The sequence below is a fragment of the Ammospiza nelsoni genome, chromosome 9 (assembly GCF_027579445.1).
Source record: "Ammospiza nelsoni isolate bAmmNel1 chromosome 9, bAmmNel1.pri, whole genome shotgun sequence".
NCBI classification, from domain to species: Eukaryota; Metazoa; Chordata; class Aves; order Passeriformes; family Passerellidae; genus Ammospiza; species Ammospiza nelsoni.
Window position 1 is genome coordinate 19,273,333 of NC_080641.1, and position 23,913 is coordinate 19,297,245.

Here is a 23,913-nt window from a genome sequence, read left to right on the forward strand (position 1 = left end):
TTTTTCTTAACAAAAGGAAATCCAGTTCAGGACACTCAGTCTTTTTAATCTTATTTTTCCAAAGGTCAGAATGTTTTTATCTTGTTTTGGAAAGCAGAGATCTTCCAGTCACTATAGAAAACTCCAGTCCCAACAGCTACTATTGTTCAAGCAGAAACCACAAACCTCCCAACTTTTCCAAAAAGGTTCATGAAAATATTCCAGAAATAACTCCTTCAAAACAGTGACTGTACATGCAAACTCCTGACAGAGAACAATTTACTCTTGCTATGTATTGCTGGAGAGAAGATTTTACTGAAGCTGTTTTATCTCAGTAAGGACTGTTTGTTAAAAGCCTAGAGCAAGGGATCTCACCTACAATCTCCTCTCTGATTCTGCTTGAAGACTGCTGTGAAGAAAAATCTGTAAATTTATCTGCAACCTCACAGGCCCCTGACTTCTCCTCTGTTCACAGAGAACAGCAACATTTTTTGCAAAGGTGGGGAAGTCTGTGTCTTTATACAATGTTCTTAGTTAACACAACTCACAAAGTTTTGTAACTAAAACTTCCATATGAAAGCAACATAAATCCAGACCACACCTTTCAAGTGTTTTATGACAAGGAGTTTTTATTTAAGCCTTCATAACCTATAGCAAACACATGCCTCATAGTAAATACATTGTCACTGTAAATGTAAACACCCTGTCATAACTATACATAACATGCTTCAAGGCCAATGTAAACCCTAGAGGAACAGACCTAAAATAAAATCTTTTCTTAAATCTTCTCCTAAAATCAGAACTGTGCATTCCTAACAGTCCTCCCTCCTTGCAGAAGTGCCAGAATTACCTACAGTGCTGTGTTTCCAGCACAAGATCATAGATGTGGAGATGAATGAAAGGAAAAAAGAAGGTAAAAAATATTCAAACTAGCCCAGATCTATGCTTTATGTGTCTTAGAAGATGTGTCTTGGATACTACAACTCCCAGGAACAGTTCTTATTCCATATATTCTCTCTATACAAGCTTATTACAAGGCAGATGAAGTATTTTCTATAACAGATTTTAAATCTAACAGTAGTATTCTTATTCCTGCTCCTTAAAAATGAATGCAAAAAGTTTTAATAGAGCAGTCTGCCAATTTTTTCTTTATCCTTCAGAAAAACCTTTGTATAAAACCCTAAAGGTGAGTTTCATATTGGTATTTTCTGCTTTTAAAATTATCAGACATGAGAATAAAAAGGGTGCATTGATATCTGAGTTGGGAGAAAAAAGCTTTCCTAATGAAGAAAACATGATAAAATAGAAAATCCATCTATTAATAATAGACAGTAATAGCAATACCATATATTTTTAAGCAAGAAATATATTCTTCACTTCTTTGCCCCATGATCTCATCTTTAACCTTCTATTTTTATAGTGTTACAGAAGTATTTACCTACCTTTTGGTTTAGGATGTTGCAAAGGTACAAGAGAACAATCCTTGGTATTCTCAGTACTGTGATTAGAAATGAGCCTTTTACAGCAGTTCCTAGATGGTAGCAGAAAAGCACTGATATGGATGACAGGACTGGGTGAGGTGGTGGGTTATTTTTATTTCTAGAAAGAGAAACAAACAATTTTAAAATGGTTTAGCAACTTATTTAAGAAGATAAGCATTGCGTATTTTCAGTATTTGGAAATTTTAGGAATTAAGCTGTTACCTCCTTTCCTTATTGAACTACTCCAGTCTTTCTACTGACTTCATCTGAATATTCACCTTAGTCCAAAGAAAAACAGCCAAATTTAAAACTTTTGGGTTAGTTTAATTCTTAAGAAATTACTATTTTCTGGAAAGGAAAAATATCTAGGAAAAAACTACAATAAAAATAGGAGAAGTGAACAACATCTGAGAATACTCCTTGAACACCTCTTTCCAGTTTCTGTCACTTCTCTTATTCTCTGCAATCTTTTATTTAACCCTTGGTTCTGCAAGATTTTCATCTGAGGGAATGAATGCACTATTTCTTCTTTAGTGGTAAAATTAAAACTAGAAAATAAAATCACAAGTTCTCACATATAAAATTGAGAGCTACTATCTACTTTTATATTGCAATTTGGCCAAATTTGGTTTTAAATTTTAAAAAAATTACTAAAGCTTTTTTCCCCCACAGAAGAAGCTTTCTTTTAAAATTGAATACAGCAAAAAAGCAGTATCATACTATATGTTTAGGATTATAATCTGAACTAAAAAAACCCCTTGCAGTTCCAGTGCACACTAACCTGTATTGTTTTGGGGAAATAATGCCTGCCAAAATCAGAAAGCAGAGCCAATAAATGGCCTAAATACATGTTTTATTACTTTGCCTCCTTTATAAAGACCAGTTTAATGTCCGTCATTTACAGATAGTAATATGACACAGCTCTCAAGAATTTATATAAACCTCAGGAAATCAACTTAAAGAGATCTCCTCACCCCTTTTCAAACACTGAAAAAAAAAATCAACTAGATTAACACTCTAAGTACAGTTAAAAATATTTCATAGGATAAAAAAAACCCATACGGACCAATAGTCATAATTAGACCTTCCATAAGTAACTCTTAAGCAACTGGCCCAACCCTGAAATATTTAGTTAGGCACCAGAACCAGCAGCAGTTTGACTAAGTAGCTACATAAAGATCAGACGTAACATCACACATAAGAAGCCCTGTTTTCAGAATTGATTTATTCAAAACCTCTGTTATCTTGAAAAATCAGTAGTTTGCACAAGAAATTAAAATATAAAAAGACACCAATAAGAGAATGACTGCTTTGGGCTAAGAAGCTCTAAAATTATAATTTTAATAAATCCTCACTTCAGCAAGGATTTATATCATACACACTATATTCAGGAGTGGGATTATAATGCTGCAAGAATCCTGAAGGTATCACTGCAGTTCACTCAAAACACAAAAAACTTTGCAGTGGAAAAGTTGTATTTAAATATGTGAATATACCACATTATTTGAAATAGGAAATTCCAGCAAAGCAGTTGCTACATTTATTATTTTTGTCTTAAAACCAGGGGAACGGCTTGGGGGATGGTGGAATTTTATACTGAATAAGGCAGTTTGGGGGTTTTTTAGAGTCATCAGGTTTCTGTGTTAGAAACACATGCATTGTAGTGTGGATGAATTATTCTATTCATAGTGAGCCATTGCTTTTTTCTCCCTAAAACAGTTCCTTACAGATGACAGTGTTAGTTTGATGTCAGAATACAAATTATTAAGTTTCTGCAAGTTAAAGGCTAACTAGTGATAAGAAACACAGAAAAAAGAAAATTTGTTCCTGTGTTAATAATGTACTTGTTACTGAAGAGAAAAATGAAGGTTTTTGATATTTTTAACATGACTAAATAATGAAAAAGAATGTAAAAAAACAAAAACAAAAAATCCCAAAAATTAAACTTAGTTTAGATAAATTTTTACATATTTGGATGTTTTTCCACAGCTCCTTTTCCTAGCAAAGGAACTTGCACAAGAACAAGGTCTGACCAGGATTTTGCTTTGCCTTCAAACAGACTGGAAAAAGAACAGATTTTCCTTGTAATTCTGGTTCAGAGTAGGAAACAGGGAAGAGGCTAAACACAGCAACAGGTGATGGTTATGTCTGTAAACAAGCTCAAGATTGGCTCCAACCTACTCCCATTGCTCCCAAGGCTGAAGCTTCACCCACCTTTGTGCATGATGTGGCTGCAATCCTGAAGGGGCCTTAGCACAAGCAAGCAATCATTGTGCAGTGGATTCTGTGCATGTGCACTCATCTGCATGTGCACAAGGTATCAGGGAAATCTGGGAATCTGCCTGACTGGTTATATAGAATAGAGCCACACCTTGCTTTTCTTCTTTGCTATTTCTGTTTTATGTTATTATGAGATTGTTTGATGTACATACAACACTACTATTCCAAACTCCTGTGGACCTGTATTCAATACATTATCTTTTAATAATTTTATTTCTTCACTACTGTCAATTGCCTTCATTTACTTGTGAGCTCTGTGACCCAGTGTCTTTCTTTAACACTAAGTTCCTTGAATCAAATGATCACACATGTATCTTTGCTTTCATTTGAAAAACATTTTTTGTGAGAGGAAAAAAATGTCATCTTTACACACCCAACAGACACAGATATTTAAATGGCAGAAAAGTGTATTTCTTCAGTTCTTTAAACTTCTCTTAAGAGCTATGCTTTCAGATTTCTTCACTTATGTCTCACCAATTCCAAAGACTGTCTAAAAATAACTTTAGCATAAAATACTTCAGAAATGTTAAGGAATGAATCTTCTATTCCTCAAGTAAATATGAATCTCAATTTTTAAACAAACACAAAAATTTACAAGATTTGTAATAAAACAGATATGATGAGACTAACAGAGACCACATAGACTGTACTGCACTTTTACCTTATCTCAAAGCCACATGGCACAGGTCTGACCACATCCATGATGGTGGCTCTTTTAGGTCAAGTGTGTAAGTAGGCCAAAGGATAAATATTGCAGATAAATTTGAAGAGGAAGCCTTTAAAAGTTTGTTCTAGTTCATCTCTCAATGACTTTGGTGCAACATCCATAAACCTTCATTTTTGGCTTACTAAGACAGATATGTATTTCACTTCTCTTGGAAACTGTGGTACTCAACCATTTAGTCAGGTAGATAAGCCCAATCCTTAATTTCAAATCTGTGCAGTGATACATGTGATTTCAAATCTGTGCAGTGATATATGTGCACTGGAGCTACCAAAGAAGCTCAGACATGGACAGAACTGTGATGCCTGTGATGGACTGAGTTACCATATCACCTTCCTTTACTCCCAGAGAGGGGGAAAGGCTCATCTCCCTGTCAAGGTAAATAGATACATAACACCTAAGCACATCAAGGTGAGAATAAACCCTCATGTAAAACACCAATTATAACAAAGAAGGCTTTTAAAAAGACCAAGCCCTTTCCACAAGTTGTAAAATGTAATCATTAAGCAAGAAAATCTACTTATTTTTATTAAATCAATGAAATCTTTTGTGTATTCATATTTAATCTAAAATAAAAGAAGGCCAAATCCATTTTCAGTCGTGGTATTACAGGCCAAATAAACATCTCCTGTAAAGCTAACCCAGGTGGAATGACCCCCTGCCCACGCCATTTGCAGCTCAGCCGTGGCTGTTGGCCGTGCTGTGGGGGGAGATTTCCGCTTGGGAAGGCCGTGCCATTTCCTCAGAGCACTCACAGGACAAGAAGAAAGAAGCCTGTCTGTAAGATCCCATAAACAAACTCTTGTGACATGCCTTTATGATGCAGCCCCAGGGAATACATTAAAAACACACAGCAGACAAGCTCAGAATTGCTGGAACAGCTCAAGATAACCCTTGCCCTTGCTGGTGTGGCTGCTCCTGCAGCTAACCACCCTCTCCCTATTCCTGCACTGCTCTGCATCTCCCCATGCCTGCACTGCTCTGCATCTCCCCATGCCTGCACTGCTCTGCATCTGTCCTGACAGCCTAAAGGCCGGGACAAGGGATTACCACCATGGAAAAGTTGCATTTCCCCTGGCAAACACAACCCTCTCAACACAGTACAGGTCACCTGGCAAGCAAGAGGAAAGCTTAACAGTATTGTACAAAATGATACCAACACAACTGGGAGCAGGAACCTTCTGTACTTGGCAGCCAGTTCCTGCAGCAGTAAAAAATAGCTGGAAAGCGGAAGCCCCTAGCAGAGCAGTAAATGTCATCACAGCAGTTTCTACAGGTGCTTCCCTGCTCTGCACCAACAAGATATGGACAGTGCATGTGCCTTGCGGATTTATGTGGTGTATTCCACCAAAAATGTGGTGTATTGACCAAAATGCAATGGTCAAACTGCCCATGAATACATGACATTACCAAGGAACAATATACTGCTTCTCATTTGGAGCTAAAGCAGTCTCCTGGAATAGGGTGCAATGCAGCCTGTGCCTTCCAAATGGGAATTCCCCCACAGCCAACAGAGCTCCAATATCAGGGCCCAGTTTGGCCCAGCATCTCCAGCAGCAGGGGTGACCAACATTAATACCATGCCAATTGTAAAATCTTACTCAAGATCTTACAACAAGCAACATTATTTTATAATAAATTGGATTCCCGATATTGACATAAATTGCAGTCTAATTGGGACCATTTTTCCTAGAAAAAGATTGAAAGTAAATGCTGGGAAATGCCCAAAACTATCAGGGACAATTCCGCACTCACCTGTTGAAATAACAAGTAACCACTGCCCCAGCAATGACCATTTGCTGACAGGCAAGAATGAATTCACTAGTCCAGATAAGGCCAACGAAATGATACCATGCCATGTAGCAGATTCCAGACAGAGCTCTGTATTCTACTTGTCCTCCTGAAGTGGCCTGTGCAGTACCTGAAGTTGGGATTACACCACTGTGTTATTATAACATGCCAGACAAGGGGGAGAGGAGAAAGGGGGACAGGGACAAGAAGGACATGGAAGTGCTTCTGTGCATGTTCTCTTAACTTCTCTTCAGTAAAGTTACAAAAAAAGTAAATTTGATGCTATTTAATTCTGCCATTCTAACAAAGTTAGAGAAACAACATCTTATAATTCAACTTGGATTTTGAAAAATAAAATCTCACAAAAAGCAAAAGATTGTGCTTAAATTGGGATTGAGACACAGCTACCAATAAAGAAAAAAGGAAAGCTACATATTAGTAAAGATATCTGAGAAGACATTACTCTAGACTTGAGTAATCAAATAGTTCAGAAGTAAATGAAACCTTCACTTCCATTATTCAAATTTGAAATAAATGCATAGTTATGAAATTCTTTAGGGTTTTTTTGTAACAAGCAGAAGAGAAAGACTGCAGAAAAATATTAAGGATACATAACATACTGTTGCAGCAAAACAAAACAAATACTTTATTGCTATTACTAATCAGAACCATGGCCATTGGTCTTCTGTTCTCTATACTTTGCAATCTTTGTGCAAAATACAGGCAGATACATCTAGGCTCTCTGGGGGGGGGGGGAAAAGCAGACATGGTATGGTAGTACATGCTGCAAGGCCACTACTGTATCTAGGAGCATGGATAAATTAACTTGCCCAAGCTAAAAACATTCCTTCCACTTCTGTTACCAACAAAGAATGTATTTCGTATTCATAGAAGGCTTTTCACAAAAGGTGGGGTCAATTCAGATTCCTCAACAATTAGACCTTTTTTCTGTGCAATCCTGTTGGTGGCACTTGACTCTGAAGAGTAGTAAGGGGATAATGGCATTAAGACAATTTGACTGTAGTAAAAGGTCTCTAGGTTCCTAACATGCTATGTTTTTGTTTTTTTTTTTTTTTATTTTACCAAGCCTTAAGTCTACTAACCTTAAAGAGAAACATGTTCACCAAATAAAACAATCTCTGGAGGTGAGTAGTTTCTTATTCCAGCTCCAGGAAAGAAATAAAAAAGTGAGACAGAATTGGCTATTACTGCTCAAACAGCAATATAACCTAAGCTTTAATACTTCACGTATTCATTTTGTGGACTTGGCAGTCCAGGTTTACAGCTGGACCTGATGATCCCAAAGGTTTTTTCCAAGCTAATTGATTCTATGATTCTGTGTTCTCTTACAGGACAACACACCACATTCAAGTTCAAAACCACCACATACACAAAGCTATCTAGGAAATGGTTCCTTTCTGGCCTGTTTTTCTACAGCCACAGACTTCTTACTCAAGAATAACTAGAAGTAGAAACAGTAAAGATTTGTTTCAGCAATACCATCAGCTTTAGACAAGCTTTTTTTAAGTTTTCAGAAGCAGCCTTTTAGTCTGTAAATAAAGAAAAATATCCATCTACCCCACAGTAGCACTGCAACATTATTTTAGAGTTCTTTGAAAGATAAAAAAAATGCTACATGGGTACATAAATACAGATATATTTTCTAGATTTTTTTTTTTTCCTGAGAGGTTAACAATATTGGCTGAACAGGCAAGCTCTCTCCAGTGCTGTTTGGTTGGTCATTCATAGAAACAATGTAGTGCTTCCAATATATTCAAATGAATTTTAAGTCTGGGAAGTGCAAGATATTTGATGGTTTGAAAAAGCTACTACTCAGATCTCTTCTCACAAACTCTCCCTCATGCCTCCCCATCCTGTGCCTCACTGGTTTTAAGTTTGCAAAAGTGAGGGTTTTTTAAGGTGAGTTTTTGAGGATACAATAATTACTTTAAGTCATTAAAATGAGTGAGGCACCATATAATTATGAATTCAAAAGATTTTTCATTTTCCATATTTCTTCCAGAGGCTCTTGACTGCCTTTTCCTGCAGCAGACAACTAGCCAAATACACTCATTATCCACAGCCTACAGCCTTTACTAAGGGAACTCAGGCAAACAAGATGTCAGTGAGACACAAAGGTGTCCTGCCTCTCCATTTTCACACAAAGACATTACACCATTTGGTAGCAGAATTAAGGACATTTTCCACCATACAATCCACCTGAACATTTCTTTTTCCAAAATAGACCTGTTCAGGCTTTGTTCAGTACTGTTGTCATGAAGACTGATAAATGTTCATATGGCAAACTAATCCTATTTGCTTTTTACCAGCCTACTGAAATAACCACCTGCAGTAATAACAGTAATGGCTTTGTCTTTCCTGGACAACCCTGTACCTGTACATGTGCACAGTGCTGTGCTCAGCTGCACAGAAATCAGGCAGAGCCATCTGTGAGTTCACCTTTGATCACTTTGCTGATCAGGTAAAGTAAACTAGTTTTGTTATTTCCCAAAAATCTGTTTAATGATATAAACATCTCTGTCCAATTTCCTGTCTTCTGGGCCTACCAGACATGCCTGACTTTGTCAGCAGAACTACATGCAAGGCTATTTTTCTATATCAGTATCTCAGATAAACTTTAAAGCTGTCCTAGATAACCTGTCAAGAAAAGTGTATGCCATTTTCCTCATCATTGTACTATGATCTACCTGTTCATACAAACTGAACTGTTTCAACACAGCCTGAAATACAGTTCAATCTGTCAACAGAATATTTTTCTCCAAGGACACAATAATGAAACTTCCCAGGGTATCATACACTCTTAGCGATGACATTAACAACCCAGTAAAGAACTGAACACCCCACATCTGAACCACCAGATCTGGAAGCCTTTGATGAGTACAAGTGTTGATCTGCTGCCAATACTTCAAAAGAAGTGATGTTAACAAAGCAAACAGGCCAAGTGTTTGCAGCGGAAGGCAGGAGAATTTCCCCTGGGACTCACAGCGCTGCCCTGGCAGCCAGCAGAGCAGGGCACTGGGACACCAGTCAGTGCTGGCTGCATGTGGCACCTTCAGCTGCATTTTGGGACTGACACACTTAGCTCAGATGCCCTTCTTCAGCAGCTGCTGCTCTGAGGTGTTGCTGATGCCTGCAGCAACAGGCTGCTGTAAGAGACAAAAAATTCCTGGGAAGTCTAGTCCAGCAATTTCCTTATCACAAACAAAGAGCCACTGACAAGAAAATACTGAGAGCCTGTTTATCAGTTCCTGTTAACATGAAAATATGCTGTGCCCCTCCCACTGTGAGGAAAGGTTCTGGAATCATACACTGAATCTTAGTGCTTCCTGCAACACAATATATTGTGTTATCTTATTTTGTGCTTTTTCATGTAAAGGTATTTACAGGTAAGCTACCTGACTGTAATAGGAATGTCAAGGCCCCTGCAGGAAACACATTTTTATTGCTCATTTTGCTGTTGCACAGCTTTATGTGGCAGTTCTGCTGCTCACTTGCTTGCAGGATGCACCTTTATTACACAAAAAAATCACACCACCTTCTCATCCTACATTCATAGTATTTTCACCATGCAGACCTCACAGCTCCTGCACTCTGAAAAGCTGAAACACATTCTCTGCTGTGCCACATGGCTACTTCAGTTCTGCAGTGAATTACCCACAAATTAGCAAACAATAAAACTCAATAACCCTAAGACATATCAGCTTTTCCAAAGAACAGCTGAATTCCATTCCTAGCCAGCTAATGGTTCTAACTGGTGCCACTGTGCTACCTAAAGTCTCATGAAGTCTTGGCATTTCTCCTAGTTTTCTAGGTCTGGAATTCACTCAGTCTCTGCTGCTCTTACAGATTCTGAATTACCAAGGTACTTAGGCAGGTGCCTACCCTAAAATGCATAAGTAGTCCCACTGATTTTAATAGGATTATCCATGTGTTTCAAATTAGTCATGTGCATAAGTACCTTTCAAGTGCAGGCTATAGCTTTCTATAGCCCCCAAAAAGTTAGGACTTTTTTCTCACCGTAACACTAACTTTTGGAGGAGATGTAAATAAGGTGCCTCCATGGCCACATAATGATCAGGTGTGCCACAGCTGAAGCAAGGATCAAGTGCTCCAGAACTGTTAAGATGCAGAGACACCATAAATATTATATAACTAGTGCAGATTCAAAGAAAATGTTAAGAACAGGTGCAGCACAGCAGCAAGCCAATTTAATTTACCCATCTCTCTGTATTAGACAAAAAGTCTAGTGTCTTTGTAAACATTTCATTTTTTTCAGCTTTCTTGGTACATTTGCATTTAAAATACAGCCTGCACAGCCCCAGAAAACAAATCTGTGAGAAGAAAATGTCAAAGCGTCAAACCAAAGAAAATCACCACCTGTATTTTACAAGCTGTATCCTAGACAGGTAACTATTTGTCAATGAAGAAAACAAATTGCTCTGCAAGAGAAAGCATATCTTTGGAGATCTTCAGAGAAGTACTCTCAAGTGGTGCAAAAAGTCCCCAAAACTCAAAATAAAAAGAGACATCTTCCACTTACAGGACAATTGTAGAAAACTAATTAATAATACCAAGGTGTCCTGTCAGTGCATTATTAACCATACGGTTCTGTATGCATTTGTCATTACAGGATGTGTGGGTCTGTCTACCCAGAACAGCAGAACGACCCCCAGCTTATCTGATGGTGAGCTGCTTTAACAGGCAGCATTTCAGAGGACTCATATTCGGGTTGAAAATTTGAGCGACAACCTAATGGAATATTCTCAACACCAGATCTCGTTTAGCGCTCGTCCTCCAAGATTTGAATCACAAAGCACACCTGAGGTAGAGTAAGGGACTGGAAATCCCAACAGCAATCCGGCTGACACGGAGCTGTCCGTGCGCTCAGCCCGCGGGCCGCCTCAGCCGCTGCGCCGGCCGTGTCCCGGAGCGGCCCGGCTCAGCCGCTGTGTCCCGGAGCACGGCGGGCTCGGGGGCAGCGCTGGCCATTCCCCGGAGCACGACAGGCCCAGGCACGCCGCCAGCCCTGCCCGGAGCCCGGCGGGCCGAGCCGCCCTTTGTCCCCCCGGTTCTCCGGAGCCGCTCCCCGGGCGGGCGGGCCTGAGGCGCTCCCCGCGGGCTGCGGCGCCCCCTGGCGGGCGCGGGCGCTGCTGCTGCGGGCGCAGCGAGCGCCCGACGGCCCCAAAGTGTCCCCACGGACACGGCCGGGACACCCAGCGCCCAACCCACCCGGGACACTGCCCGCACAGAGCGGCGCCTTCCCACCTGCGTTCATGCTCGGGTTGTAACTGAGACGTGATCTGGGTTATTTATAAAATGCACACGTGCACTGCTAGACATTAACATGCTTCTAACAGGAAGATCTTACAAGGACTGACATCTGCACTAAAAATACCCAGCCAGAACACCTCTGTCAAAACCTATGTTTTACTAGGTTGCTCATAAAAACAATATATATACCTTCCCTTCTTATGCGAAATCTGAGAAAAGTAATTTCTTTCAAAACTGAAACTTTATCATAACTCTGCTGTGCAGTAAGTTTGTGCTGTCCTCTGTACTGTTTGCATCACTTGCTGAAAAGATCAGCATTCCTTTCAAGTTAGAAAGAAGACAAAACATAAAATACCTTTGAGCTGCGCTATGATTGTAACAGCTGGTAAAAAAAATTTAAAAATTAAAGAATTAAAAAATAAAATAAAATAAAATAAAATAACTCAGCTGTGTAACAATGCTAGCCCACATTTTGTACGCCAGCACCAAGAAGTCCCACATCTAAGAAGAGAATTTAGGAAATGGCTAGCACTCAGTCAGAAACATGAAAAGCATATGCTTACCTGCAGTTCCTAAGCTAAGCAGTACAGCAACCCAAAATACCCAGAACACAATGAGAATCAGAAAAGTCCAGAGTGGCTGGAACAGGAGGAAAGGAATTCTGCCAATGATTTTGCCAACAATTCTAAAGAGCTGAACAGAGAAAGGAAGCCTCTTTCTTAGTACATATATAAGGGAGAGCAGAACAACCTGTTTCAGGAAATAAAAAGACAAATTGTTAGGGGTTTGTCAAGAAAATTATCAGAGTTGTCAAATGTGAGATCAGAGGATACAGATTTCACAAAGACATGACAACAAAGCAATTGATACAATCTTACTACATATTAGAAAGTCCTTCCAAGACATTACCTATGTTCTCAAAGAGCCTGTGGATTAAAATTTATTTTCCTACAATAGTCATTGCTGGTTTTTTTTAACAAAATAGTATCCATAAGACTTTAATTGATCTAATGGAAACTGTCTGTTTTGCTTTATAGCAAACATAAACATACATTACACACTGCACATTGCTTTCACATATCCTGCATGTCATGAACTTTTAAACTTTCTTTCTACTCAGGTCAGCTTGCTACTGTTCACTTTCACAATGGTAGGAGAACCAGTCCTTTCCTGCAGTCCACAACCCAACTAGTTTCTGAGCTATGTATGTATAGGAGCAAAGCAGACATAAAATGAAAACTTATTTAAATCAATTATTGTCTTCCAAAAGTAAAAAACCCAACCTGCCAACAACAAAGCCTTGAGTCAAAAATCTCACAAAATCCCCAATACTTTCTATGTGACAAGGAACTATGACCAGCAATTAAAAGGGAGGCTGGAATCTCTAAAGCAATAAACACAACCAGTGGCAGCTCCTTCACTAGTTTTCTTGCCTGCTCTGGAAAGAAGCCACCAGCTCTGAATTGAAGCATAACCTGCAGCAGTGGCTGTTCCCACAGCTCTGCAAACAACAGTCACCAGCACTCAAAGAAACTTTTTCTTACCTTTTTAGTATCAGCAGATGTAAAAAGGTCATAACTTTCAGAGGATATTAAAAAAAAATCTGGTCTGTGACACATTTATATTTGTCACTGTAAACTGCCAGACTGTTCATATCTGGCAAATTCCATATGGATCTTACTTATCTCTAAGACAACAGGACAACTGCTTTGACAAATGTCTCATGAAGTATAAATTGACTGTACCCTCAAATTGAGAAATGGCTCCTTTTAACATTGCAACATCAGAGTGAAAAAACTCTCTTCAGAAGTTGCAAGCCACTTAGATTTTCTATTGTAAAACAAGGTCATTGAGAGAAAAACAGAATTTAACCCTGTAACTTGAGGTCTAGACAATGCTGCCTGCATTTCACTGCCCCTTTCATTGTCTCAAAGAGCTGCCACCCCTTTCTCCTGCTGACAGGGTGGGATGAATCCACAGATCTCATATCCATACTCAGCCAATGCCCTGTGCACATTCAACATGATTCTCCAGTGAGCTGATGCAGCACAAAGTGGGCATGGAACACAATTCTGGCATTTTTACACCAACAACACTGATACAGTTTGTACAGGTTTGAAGTATGGCAAGGCTAAAAAACAAGTTTCACAATGAATATATAAAATTATTTTTGTAGTTTTGTTGGGGGCCTAAAAATCTATTTAGAACTAGGGATCTTTAAAGTCCTTTCCAACCCAAACCATTCTGTCATTTTATGATTATATGTGAATGAATGTAAGAAGATCTTAAAATTTAATCTCATTTTCCAATTTGAAAAGAATTAGGAATTATTTTTATTGTTGCAGAACCCCTGTAGTTCAAGTTTTCAAGTTACAGCCTCTGCCATTGCTTAGGGCAAAATGCTACTTACAGTGATGATTGTTGAGAAGATGGCATATCCAAATAGGAATTTTACATTTTCCTTTTCTGTTTCCAGTTCAGTGCTGGGGTCATTCCTGTAGTCGTAATGGAGCCACCAGAGCACACCTGACACAACTGAGCAGAGCAGAGCAGCGTGAGGGCGGGCAGGGCACGCTGCTGCTGGCAGGATGATGCCTGCCACCCTCCCTTCCCAGTGTCCTGCCCTCCCACCATCCCCCAGGGCTCGGGAATACTGCCGGCCACCAAAGTGAGCCACAGGACCAGGGAGCACAGAGAAACTTCCAGTAATGGCCTGTCAGAATGAGGTAAAACCGCAGCAGAACATTTGGACTTCTTGCATTATCCCAAAGCTCAGGCATGTAATTTCATTGTGGAGATCCAAAGCTAACTTTCATGGAATGACAAGCTTTAGCCAGAGAGATTCCTATGGTTCAGTATAAGAGTTCACTAAGCATTCTTTGAAACAGTAGCATTTTCATAACTGCGTTCATCTGCCAAAAGAAATGTTGTTCCTAGGCATCTATAAAAACAATAAACATCACCATCATCCTAACACTCAGCAGCTGGAACAGCACAGCCAGACCTTGGCACCAAAAGGCCTCAGCTTGGAAATGACTGTGGTAAGCTGAAGGTTTCTGAGGATGGCCACGGAAATAAAGGATAGCTGTTTGGTCAGCTGCTAATCCTTCAGTACAGTGAAACAGTAAGTATACTTACACAACAACCCAAACACAACCAGTGCAATCAGAGTATGGATGAAGAGGGTCTGAATGAATCTGAAGGCTAAAACCAGTATCAAAGAGAAGGCTGAAAAATACATAAAGTTTGAGTGTTACAACCCTTTTCATTTTAAATATAAATTTAAGGTTCTTGTAGAATTTTGGCTTTTATTTTTAAACAGTAATGTTAATAGCAACAGCATTTAATAAAGCTGGCAAGCTCTTTAACATTTAAAGCACACAGTTACCTCTAACTTAAATAATAAGAAACTTATAGCTGATGTATTTCACCACGGGAAATACTAGCTTTTTACTAACATCTTATGTAAGAGTCAAGTATTCATGCTGATGTAATCTTTTTCTTCAACAATTTCTTACGGTCCTCCAAAATGAGGTATTTAACCATGTCATGGACCACAGAATCTGATAGAGATCTGCATTTCACCAGTCTATTAAATGTCTCCTGATAAAATCTGATCACTCTTCCTTAAAAAATAACTGTGCCCAGAAAATATGAAAAAAGTCTACTTTTCAATTAAACATATAGACTTACAAGAAACACTTTAACCTTTTAATTGAATATCATTATCCACTTTTTACTTATAACCTTACCTAGTGCAAGGACACTCAGTCCTATCACAGTATCTCTTCCTGCCAATATTCCACTCAGAATTCGGTGAAAAACATCCATTTCATTAACCATACTTATGAGGACAGATGCATATTTGGAATAACATTCAGGATTTTGTGGAACACAGCGATTAAATAATGGAAAGGATTTACTGAAATGTTGAAAACAAAAGTGGTAAAAAATATTAATTACTGGACAAACAGTTTAAAATCCACAGAGATCCATCCTGCCATTTTCCACAGACAGCATTCTGTTATAAAGAGTAGTTTTATGTATAATCTGCAGAATAAACTCCTTAACAGTATCATGCCTGTATCACTGTACCAGAACAGATCCATTCAAGATCAGCCTGAGGAAAGAAATTAACAACTCTCTCATCAACTATCACCATCAGCACATAGCTCCTATTCCCATTCTAGTCTGGCTTCACCTGCTTTGCTCCCATGTATTTATGTAAAAACAAAGTTCATGTTAACATAGCTGCAACCTATGTTGTTGTAGATAATTCTAGATCAAAACCACTTTGTATTGCTTTTATGATATTTAAGCATTCTAAAAGCCACACCAAAACAATGTTTGCAAGGTACAATTAATGGCACCAAATATTTATACAAAATTATTTGGCACTCCCAGCCAAGCTTCTTGCATAAATTTATTGTCCCACTTTGGCAGTGCTGCCCTACAACAGCCAATGGCAAAATCATACCTGAAAAGGAGAGGTTTTGTTATCAACAGCTAAAAATTTACTAACTAGCTTTGCTTCTACCATGTAATATTTTTGTGCAAGATGAATAACTTTGCTGACTTCCTTGGCAAACCAAAAAAAGGCCTAGAGATTTGAGGAAATAAGTGAAACATGCCATATTTTTTCATCAATTTACACGCTGTCTTTTGATCCACTGTATGTAATGTTTTTACATGTCTCCTGCTCTCTCCTCTTCATTTTGTTCTATTTTCTGCTGTTCCAAGCAGATGAATTAGCTCTGCAAACACAGAGATTCCAATTCTCTGCTGTATTTTCATGACACAGTGGAACTTAAAATCACGAGTTTAAGAATTTTGAGTCACAAATGCCTGATTTGACAAAGACAGCAACATCCACATATCTGTGCTTCAAGCCATCTGGCTATAAAATTATTCTGATGGAAATTTCTGGGCTCAGGAGAAGAAGCAAGGCCAAAGACCACATCCTTGGCATTGAGGGAGAAAGCAAAATTTGTGCAGGAGCTAAGCTGTTCCTCATATGGAGTGCTTTTTCCTAATTTGGAAAAGGAAGAGGAATGGAAGGAATGCAGTCCTTGTTTGTTCTGTGGGACAGGACACTGGCATGTTCACAGGCACATAAAAGAACTTGTAAGGATACACAGACAAAAAAATAAATAAACAAAGCAAAACCATCCTGACTGTGAAGCAAATACAAGATGTGAGAAAGTAACAATCCATAAGAAGCTGTTTGGACTGAAGGAGGTCGTAAAGCACTCAGTCATGCTTACCTTGGTGGAACTGGCAGTGTGGGACACAGCTGAGCTGCCTTTGGATTTACTGTGTAACTGGAAACATTCAGGCTGTAAACACAAAGGAAAGAACCTAAAAAAACAAACAAAAAAGAAACCAGAGAGAGAAAAAAGTAACTTAAGATTAGTAAAAAATTGAGAGAAAAACCACATTAACAGCTAAGTTTTGTTGCACTTCTGGTTTGATCCCTTAGCAGTCCATTTTCATCCCTGATATTCCAGTGGGAATATGAATAGCAAATTAAGTAGTTGAGTAAATATAAACCAATCTCTGCAGGATCTTTTGCCTTCTCAACTTAACCACAGTTATCACTTATATTCCTGGAGGGCAGGCACACTGTTTGCTCCAGAGTGCCATTAATCCTTGCTCACTAGGACTAGAGAAAAACCTGAAATGATGGAAGCTACAATAGAACCAGGCCCTCCTGAGTTAGAATAGAATACATCTGTATCCAGAAACCTAACTTGTGCTGGCATCTAGGAGAAATATTTCCAGGTTCTCTGCTCCATTAGACAGCACTCCTGGGAAAGAAAGGCTGGGTAATCCAAGCCATTCAAAATGCAAGACTTCTCCCTGCCTTGACATAAACATGCAAGCAGTTTTAGCTGGAATTTGATGCAATTATGTTTAGTTAGACTGAAAATACTTATATAATCTCACAGGTGTTTACAGCTTCTGTAGATACAAAATTATGTCAAACTACTCCAGAATTAAATTAAAACAAACATTGTCAATTTAAATAGCAATCTCTGCCAAATAGAACAGCAAAACAAAAAAAAAATAATGGGATACTGACCTCCAACAATAACAGCTATTAATATTCATATGGTCTGAAGTTTATATACACCCCATGAAATAAGGCTTAGGCTACAGATTATTTTATTTACATGTTGGACATGAATAAACTGGAGCCTCTTTCACATAACAGCTATTTCTGACAGCATTTTCATCTTGAACACCAGAATCAAATAAAATTTCAAGGTGTGTCCTGGATTTGCTAGGAAGTGAGGGGCTGTGTGGTACTTAGTTGCCAGCAGGGGTTAAACTACAACAAAATGCAATAGCAAACGCAGGGATCTAATGTCTAGAGGGATAAATCCACTTGTGTCTTCATGGAATTAATAATTCCACCACAGTTTTAATTACATTTAAAGGAACCAGTTGGACAAGAGTCACAAACAACATATGAACTCTGGTCACCTACTGGCACCCCCACCAAACTTCACTAGTTCATTATCAACAGTCAGTTTTCTGTTACATAATCTCAGCACTGTGCAGGAGTTAATGAACAACTTTCTAATTTGCATAAGAGAACTGTAACATTTCTAGAAACTGTGGGTTTGAAATAAAGCAGAAACAAGACATTTTATTTTCTGTTATCATGAACTGTTCAGGAAATTAATGGTAAAATATGACTCCCTAGTGTAAGAGCCATAACAAAAACAAAGTGGAAGCTGCTCAACTGTTCTACAGACACACTGAGGTACTCATATTCCCTGTGGCACACCATTATTCCTTGCAAAACTCTGTAGATCTTCCAAAGAGTTGAGTTGCTGTTGTGGACAACTTGACACGCACAAGGAAAGTGAACTGATTTTGGGGCTTTGTATTTCCAGGCTGCATGAATTCAGAAAGAACACATACCTAGAAAGAAAAAAGATCCTCTTCTCAAAAAACAAGCTTTCTTGGTTTTTCATAAGTTTAAATTCTGAACCTTCTTTTTAAAGTGCTACAAAGCAAGTGAAACTTTTTCCAAAGGAGTCAGTGGAATGACTGGGAACTTCAATGTGCAACATCCTTAAGTAGAAAGATTTGCCATATAGAATGACTGCCTGTTTGGCTGATGTCCCATTTAAGATCCTCTTTAAGAAGGCAGCTGCATAAAGCATAACAACACAGCAAATTTTCGAATTCTACCTTAACTTTTTAATGTCACTCTTCTGCACTACTCCCACCTTTTTTGCCTTTCAATACAACAGTGTATAGTTACACAGATGTATATGACTGACAACTAGAAGATGTGTATTTTACTAAGTTCTCAAACATTTGATTGACTTATACATTATCTGATGCACTTACTTTTTATTAGTCATGTCCAATCCAGAAAGATTTGCCCCTTCTACAGGAGTGTTCTTCCGACCACATATGTTCCCAAAGCTGTCATATCCAAGCACAAGTCTTTCTGCAGCACCAGCCACCACAGCATAGCCACTTATAAACACCTGTTAAAATATTTATTTAAATATGAAAGCATGCTACCATAGCTTTTCCTTCCTATTCAATAAATATTCCTTTTAGGTCATGCATTTTTGCCTTCCGGGTCCAAACAATTAAATCTAAAATTCACCTCTCTGCACAAAGCCAGAGCAAGTCACATGGGCAACTTTAGCCCTAATGCTTCCTTAGAGCTTTCCCTCATCTATTGTTGAACGTATATAAATTAAGCAGAATAACACAGGAGAAGGAAGATAGAGGTCCTGATTAAAATAAGAGAAAAGCATTACTAAGGTGCTGAACACTGTTCCTGGAGATGTTCATGTGTGTCACTAGGCAAGATCAATCAAATGGTGACTTTTCATAGGCTCACTACATCTCATGTTACAGGGTGACCTTCAAGACACACTTGGACAATAGAATTGCTGCCATGATGTGCCCTTGAAGCTGCTAGTGAATGTAATCAGAATTATTTTTAAACACAAAATATATTTAAAATTGAGATTACCTGAAATTTCAGGAAGGAGTATCTTTAACATATGTAAAAAACCTGTAGAAAGCCACACTGTGCAGTGTCACTTAGGTGACACTGCCCTGACCTTTTAGTTGTTCTGCTGCCAGATCAAAGTTCCAGTAGATCATCTTCTTGTAAACCCCAGAGGTAGCTAAGTACCTCTGCTGGACAAGTAGCAGCAATTCTCAGTCAAAATGAAACACCTTGTCCAGGAATGCAGTTTAAACCCTCCTGTACATTGTGGGGGCCAAAACAATCCCTGGAAAGAACCTTTGCAAGTGCCAAGAAAGCAGCAATTCTTCTGTGAAACTGGTGAAGTTCTGAGTACTGCTTTACCCAAGGCTTATCTCCCCATCACTCCAGCCACTGAAGAACTCAGTGATGCAAGCTTCTCCTCTGTCCCATGGGGTGCAAGTCACAGTTCACACACACCAAGGACAATCACTAAGCTCTGTGGCTATTTGCCAACTGCTGGCTGCAGCAAAGCTCCCCAGTCCCACATTAACCACTGCTGCTTTGAGTGAGTACAGCTGAATATTGGCTGTGGTCGAGACAGATTGCACAGACCAGCACAACTGCCTTCTAACCTCAACTTTACAGCCTTTATCTGTGCTTCTACTTTTAGTACTTGTGACTAAAGATTGGATCTGGGCAAAAACACGTCTCATACACAAACATGTACAAATGTGCTTCTTTAGTTCTCAGAGCAATCTCATTTTTGCTTACAGCAGACTCTTATTTTGATTTGTCCTTCCAGGAAACAAACAAACTGCACGCTTACCAAACCAGCCCAGAAAAGACAGAAGAGGAGCAGCCAGAGAATGTCCGTACACTTTCTGTAAACGGCTGGTCTCCATTCCGGTAGCTCAGAAACACTATCTCCAGAGTCCTAAAGAGAAACAAAAAAAGTTCAAGAAAAGAACAGAACAAACTTCCTGTGAAATTAACTCAAGTTGCAGAGGGCGGAGATTTCAGCAAGCGCGTAACTTCGCCCCCTCAGTGCGGAACACCTGGCAGCTCTGTGCCGTGGCGAGGCGCGCTGCCTTCACACTGCCCGCGCTGTGCCCCCGCTCCGTGCCCCCCGCGCTGCCCGCGCTGTGCCCCCGCTCTGTGCCCCCCTCACTGCCCCCTCTGTGCCCCCCGCTCCGTGCCCCCCTCACTGCCCGCTCTGTGCCCCCCGCTCCGTGCCCCCCTCACTGCCCGCTCTGTGCCCCCCGCTCCGTGCCCCCCTCACTGCCCGCTCTGTGCCCCCCGCTCCGTGCCCCCCTCACTGCCCCCTCTGTGCCCCCCGCTCCGTGCCCCCCTCACTGCCCCCTCTGTGCCCCCCGCTCCGTGCCCCCCTCACTGCCCCCTCTGTGCCCCCCGCTCTGTGCCCCCGCACTGCCCACCCTGTGCCCCCGCTCTGTGCCCCCGCACTGCCCGCTCTGTGCCCCCTTCACTGCCCGCCCTGTGTCCCCCGCACTGCCCGCTGTGCCCCCCGCGCTGTCCCGGCCCGCGCTCACCTGCTGCCGGCCCCCGCGCCGCTCCATGGCCGCGCCCTCCGGGCCGGGCCGGGCCGGGCCGGGCTCCGCGGGGGCGGCGGGCGGGCCCGGGGCGCAGCCGGCTCGGCGGGGCGAGGCTGCCCGGGGCTCGGCTCCAGCGCCGCGGGGCCGGGCCGGGCCGGGCGGCGGCACCTCCGGCAGCTCCGCCCGCCGTGTGTGCCCGGGGCCGCGGGGCCGCTGCGCGCGGGAGGGAGGGAGAGAGCGGCATTGGTGCCCCGGGCACTCCGCTCCCGCTCCCGGGAGAGGCGCTCGGGGTCCGGCAGCTCCTCTACAGCTGCAGGTTTATACAGGGCCCCCGCCCGCGGTGGGAGGTTTATATTTCCCCCTTCATTAGCTTATTTCTGGGAATAGCTGAAGATTTGTCACTGCCGGCGCAGAACGGGGGCTGTTCCGTCCTGTAAAGGCCCCTGACACCGATACCTGTTCGGCTGATCCGGCTGCATTATCAATACACAGCCTGTCATAGATCCTTTTCAGCTTCTCTTTGGCTGTAGTTTGTAGAGTTAGATCATGCTGACGGGCTGTATTATGCTATACATACTCTCATCTATGTCCACATGCATTTTGCATGCACAGGAATAACCTGCAACAAAAGGAATAACACCAAATTAGGTCAATCCATGTAACTCAGATGACTGAGGAATTCGGGAATTATTAGCCACTTTTAATAACGTTTTCTCTGTGCTGTTCCTGTTGCCAATTTATCTTTATGTTCACTAAATTCAGCTCAATTATCTAGAGAAAATTACACATTGGAAGGATGTTAAAAGTATGGTTTTGTCCTCTTCCTGACAGTCAGTGGAACAAATAAATATCCTCTTTAAGAAGTAATACAACATCTGCAATTGCAATAAAATTGAATTAAATGGAAGCTGTTTTGCAAAACTGTTTAAGAATTGGTCCATCTTGCATAGGAGACAGAGCACTAGGCTAGCCTTGTCTAGAACAATAAAGCAAAACAAACCCATGTATTCCAGTTCTCTAGAGAAAATGCAGCATGAAACCTTGGTGACAAACTAGCATAGAAGGAAGTAAATAGTTAATATCTGAAAAGGGGCTTTTATAAAAAGGAGTGAATCTCTGCCTCAGAACGTACAATGTTCTGGGGCATACATACATACAAAGTCATACAATGGTTGCGAAATTGACATTTTAACTGTTTTGACAGAACCTGCTAAAATTCTGATTTAAATTTACACACACCTCCACCCCCACCTCCTCCCCTTCCAAAGAAGTGGTTCTGAAGAAACGCAGCAGGAATGATTTCTAGAAAACTGTCTTACAAAAGATTTACTATCCATTTCATTTCCAGCCACCTCATAGTTCTTGCCTTTATCAGCATTTTGTCTTTTAATGCTCATCATTCATCAATTTTGGGGAGTTTTCAGAATTTGGATGAAAATTAAAATGAAGTTCTAAAACCGAAGGAGTAGTTTTGTGCTTATAAAACCTAAATAGAGAAAATAGTTTTCCCTTCACTTTCTGCTGTTGCACTTTAAAAATGTGTGGGAAAAGTAATTTTCCCTTGAAACACAAATGTAAAATTTCACAGGAAACTTAACATTTTTAAAATAAGATAAGTTAATTTTTCATTATATCAAGAAAGCTAACCAAAATATTAATAACCTTTAACCTGGACAAAAAGTATTCTGAGACATAATCATTATCTGATTAAGAAAAATCATCTTGAAGAAAAATGCCAGTAATGAAGGCCTGTATTAGAATCTGATGACTTGCTGTCATCACATGCTAATATTTTGCTGTTGGTCTGGCACTTTTTGAAGGATCCTCTTTAAGTTTTGTGTTCCATTCTTACTGTGAATAGAGGAAACCAGCAAATGGAACAAATATATTTTTAATAAACTCCAAAATCCAGGTAACTGAAGTTCATGTAAAAAAAAATTGGAATCAGAAGTAGAGGCCTGATTTTACTGAGCAATATCAATCAAGATTCTTTTATTTCTTCAGCTAGACTAGGAGCAATTATCTTAGAAATGCTAGAAATTAACTCACAATTAGAATAGGATTTTTTAAAAATCATAAATTAAATATTTTAATTTTACTAAGTTTTTATCCTGAATTTCAAACATGATCAAATAAAACATTTTTTCTACTTAGTAGCAGCTGAGTACTTTTATCCTGTGTCACTAGGTGGGGCTCGGCTCCCAGTTTCGAGCTCCAGCTCAGCGTTTGAGATGGGTGTACAGAGCCTCACACCACGGAGAGCCGATATTCACAAATGAGGAAGGATCCTCATGCTACACTTGAAGCAAATACCAGGAAACAAAGCTCAGATTGGATAACAGATTTAAACACCCACATCCAAAGTGTAATACCAAAAACTCTCGCTTGTTATTTGTCCAATCCTGCCAAAAATTGCCCAAAAGATCAATTTTGTGTTTTGTCTTACCACTTTCACAGGATAGAGCCTGGTTGTGCAGCTGAGTCATTCGAGCACTCCGTGAGGAGCAGGGAGCTTTAGAAGTGATATTTTGTAGTGCTGAAATAGAAATGAGATGAAAATGAATTCTGGAGAAAGAGTATTGGATTAGAGAACTGGTCCTCCTTTGTGAGCACTAATGACTTGGCCACTAGCTTGAGCTCTCTCTCTCTGGTGAGAAGCCCATGTTGGAGCCTTTGGTCTCAGTCCCCTGGTCTACGTGGACAAGATGCTGGCTTTATAAAATAGATATCTTCATTTCAATCTTGTATCCAACTACAGCCACTTCCATGGGAGATTGGTATTATGAGGATCCACATTCACTTGTAAGTCTGCACTGATCTCTCAAGAATGTAACATTTCTTGTAAAG

General features: G+C 40.2%; 1 protein-coding gene across 6 annotated transcripts in view; it reads right to left on the reverse strand.

Annotated features, from left to right (window-relative positions):
* SLC44A3 (solute carrier family 44 member 3) overlaps positions 1-21,161 on the reverse strand; it is a 35,458-nt gene extending 14,297 nt beyond the window's left edge. For 4 of the 6 annotated variants that reach the window (XR_009418968.1, XM_059478082.1, XM_059478078.1 and 1 more), the window contains exons 1-12: positions 21,064-21,161; positions 20,343-20,450; positions 18,913-19,055; positions 18,341-18,477; positions 16,812-16,905; positions 15,300-15,469; positions 14,686-14,775; positions 13,958-14,082; positions 12,111-12,297; positions 10,306-10,392; positions 6,220-6,385; positions 1,422-1,578 (exon numbers count right to left, since the gene is read on the reverse strand). Coding sequence is in view for 5 of the 6 variants with exons in the window: in XM_059478082.1 (XP_059334065.1) it covers positions 1,422-1,578; positions 6,220-6,385; positions 10,306-10,392; positions 12,111-12,297; positions 13,958-14,082; positions 14,686-14,775; positions 15,300-15,469; positions 16,812-16,905; positions 18,341-18,477; positions 18,913-19,055; positions 20,343-20,450; positions 21,064-21,090 (1,491 nt within the window). In the remaining variant the exon portion in view is untranslated. The remainder of the gene's footprint in view (positions 1-1,421; positions 1,579-6,219; positions 6,386-10,305; positions 10,393-12,110; positions 12,298-13,957; positions 14,083-14,685; positions 14,776-15,299; positions 15,470-16,811; positions 16,906-18,340; positions 18,478-18,912; positions 19,056-20,342; positions 20,451-21,063) is intronic. The other 2 variants (XM_059478081.1, XM_059478080.1) reach the window with 2 other exon arrangements.
* Between the last annotated feature and the right edge of the window lie 2,752 nt (positions 21,162-23,913).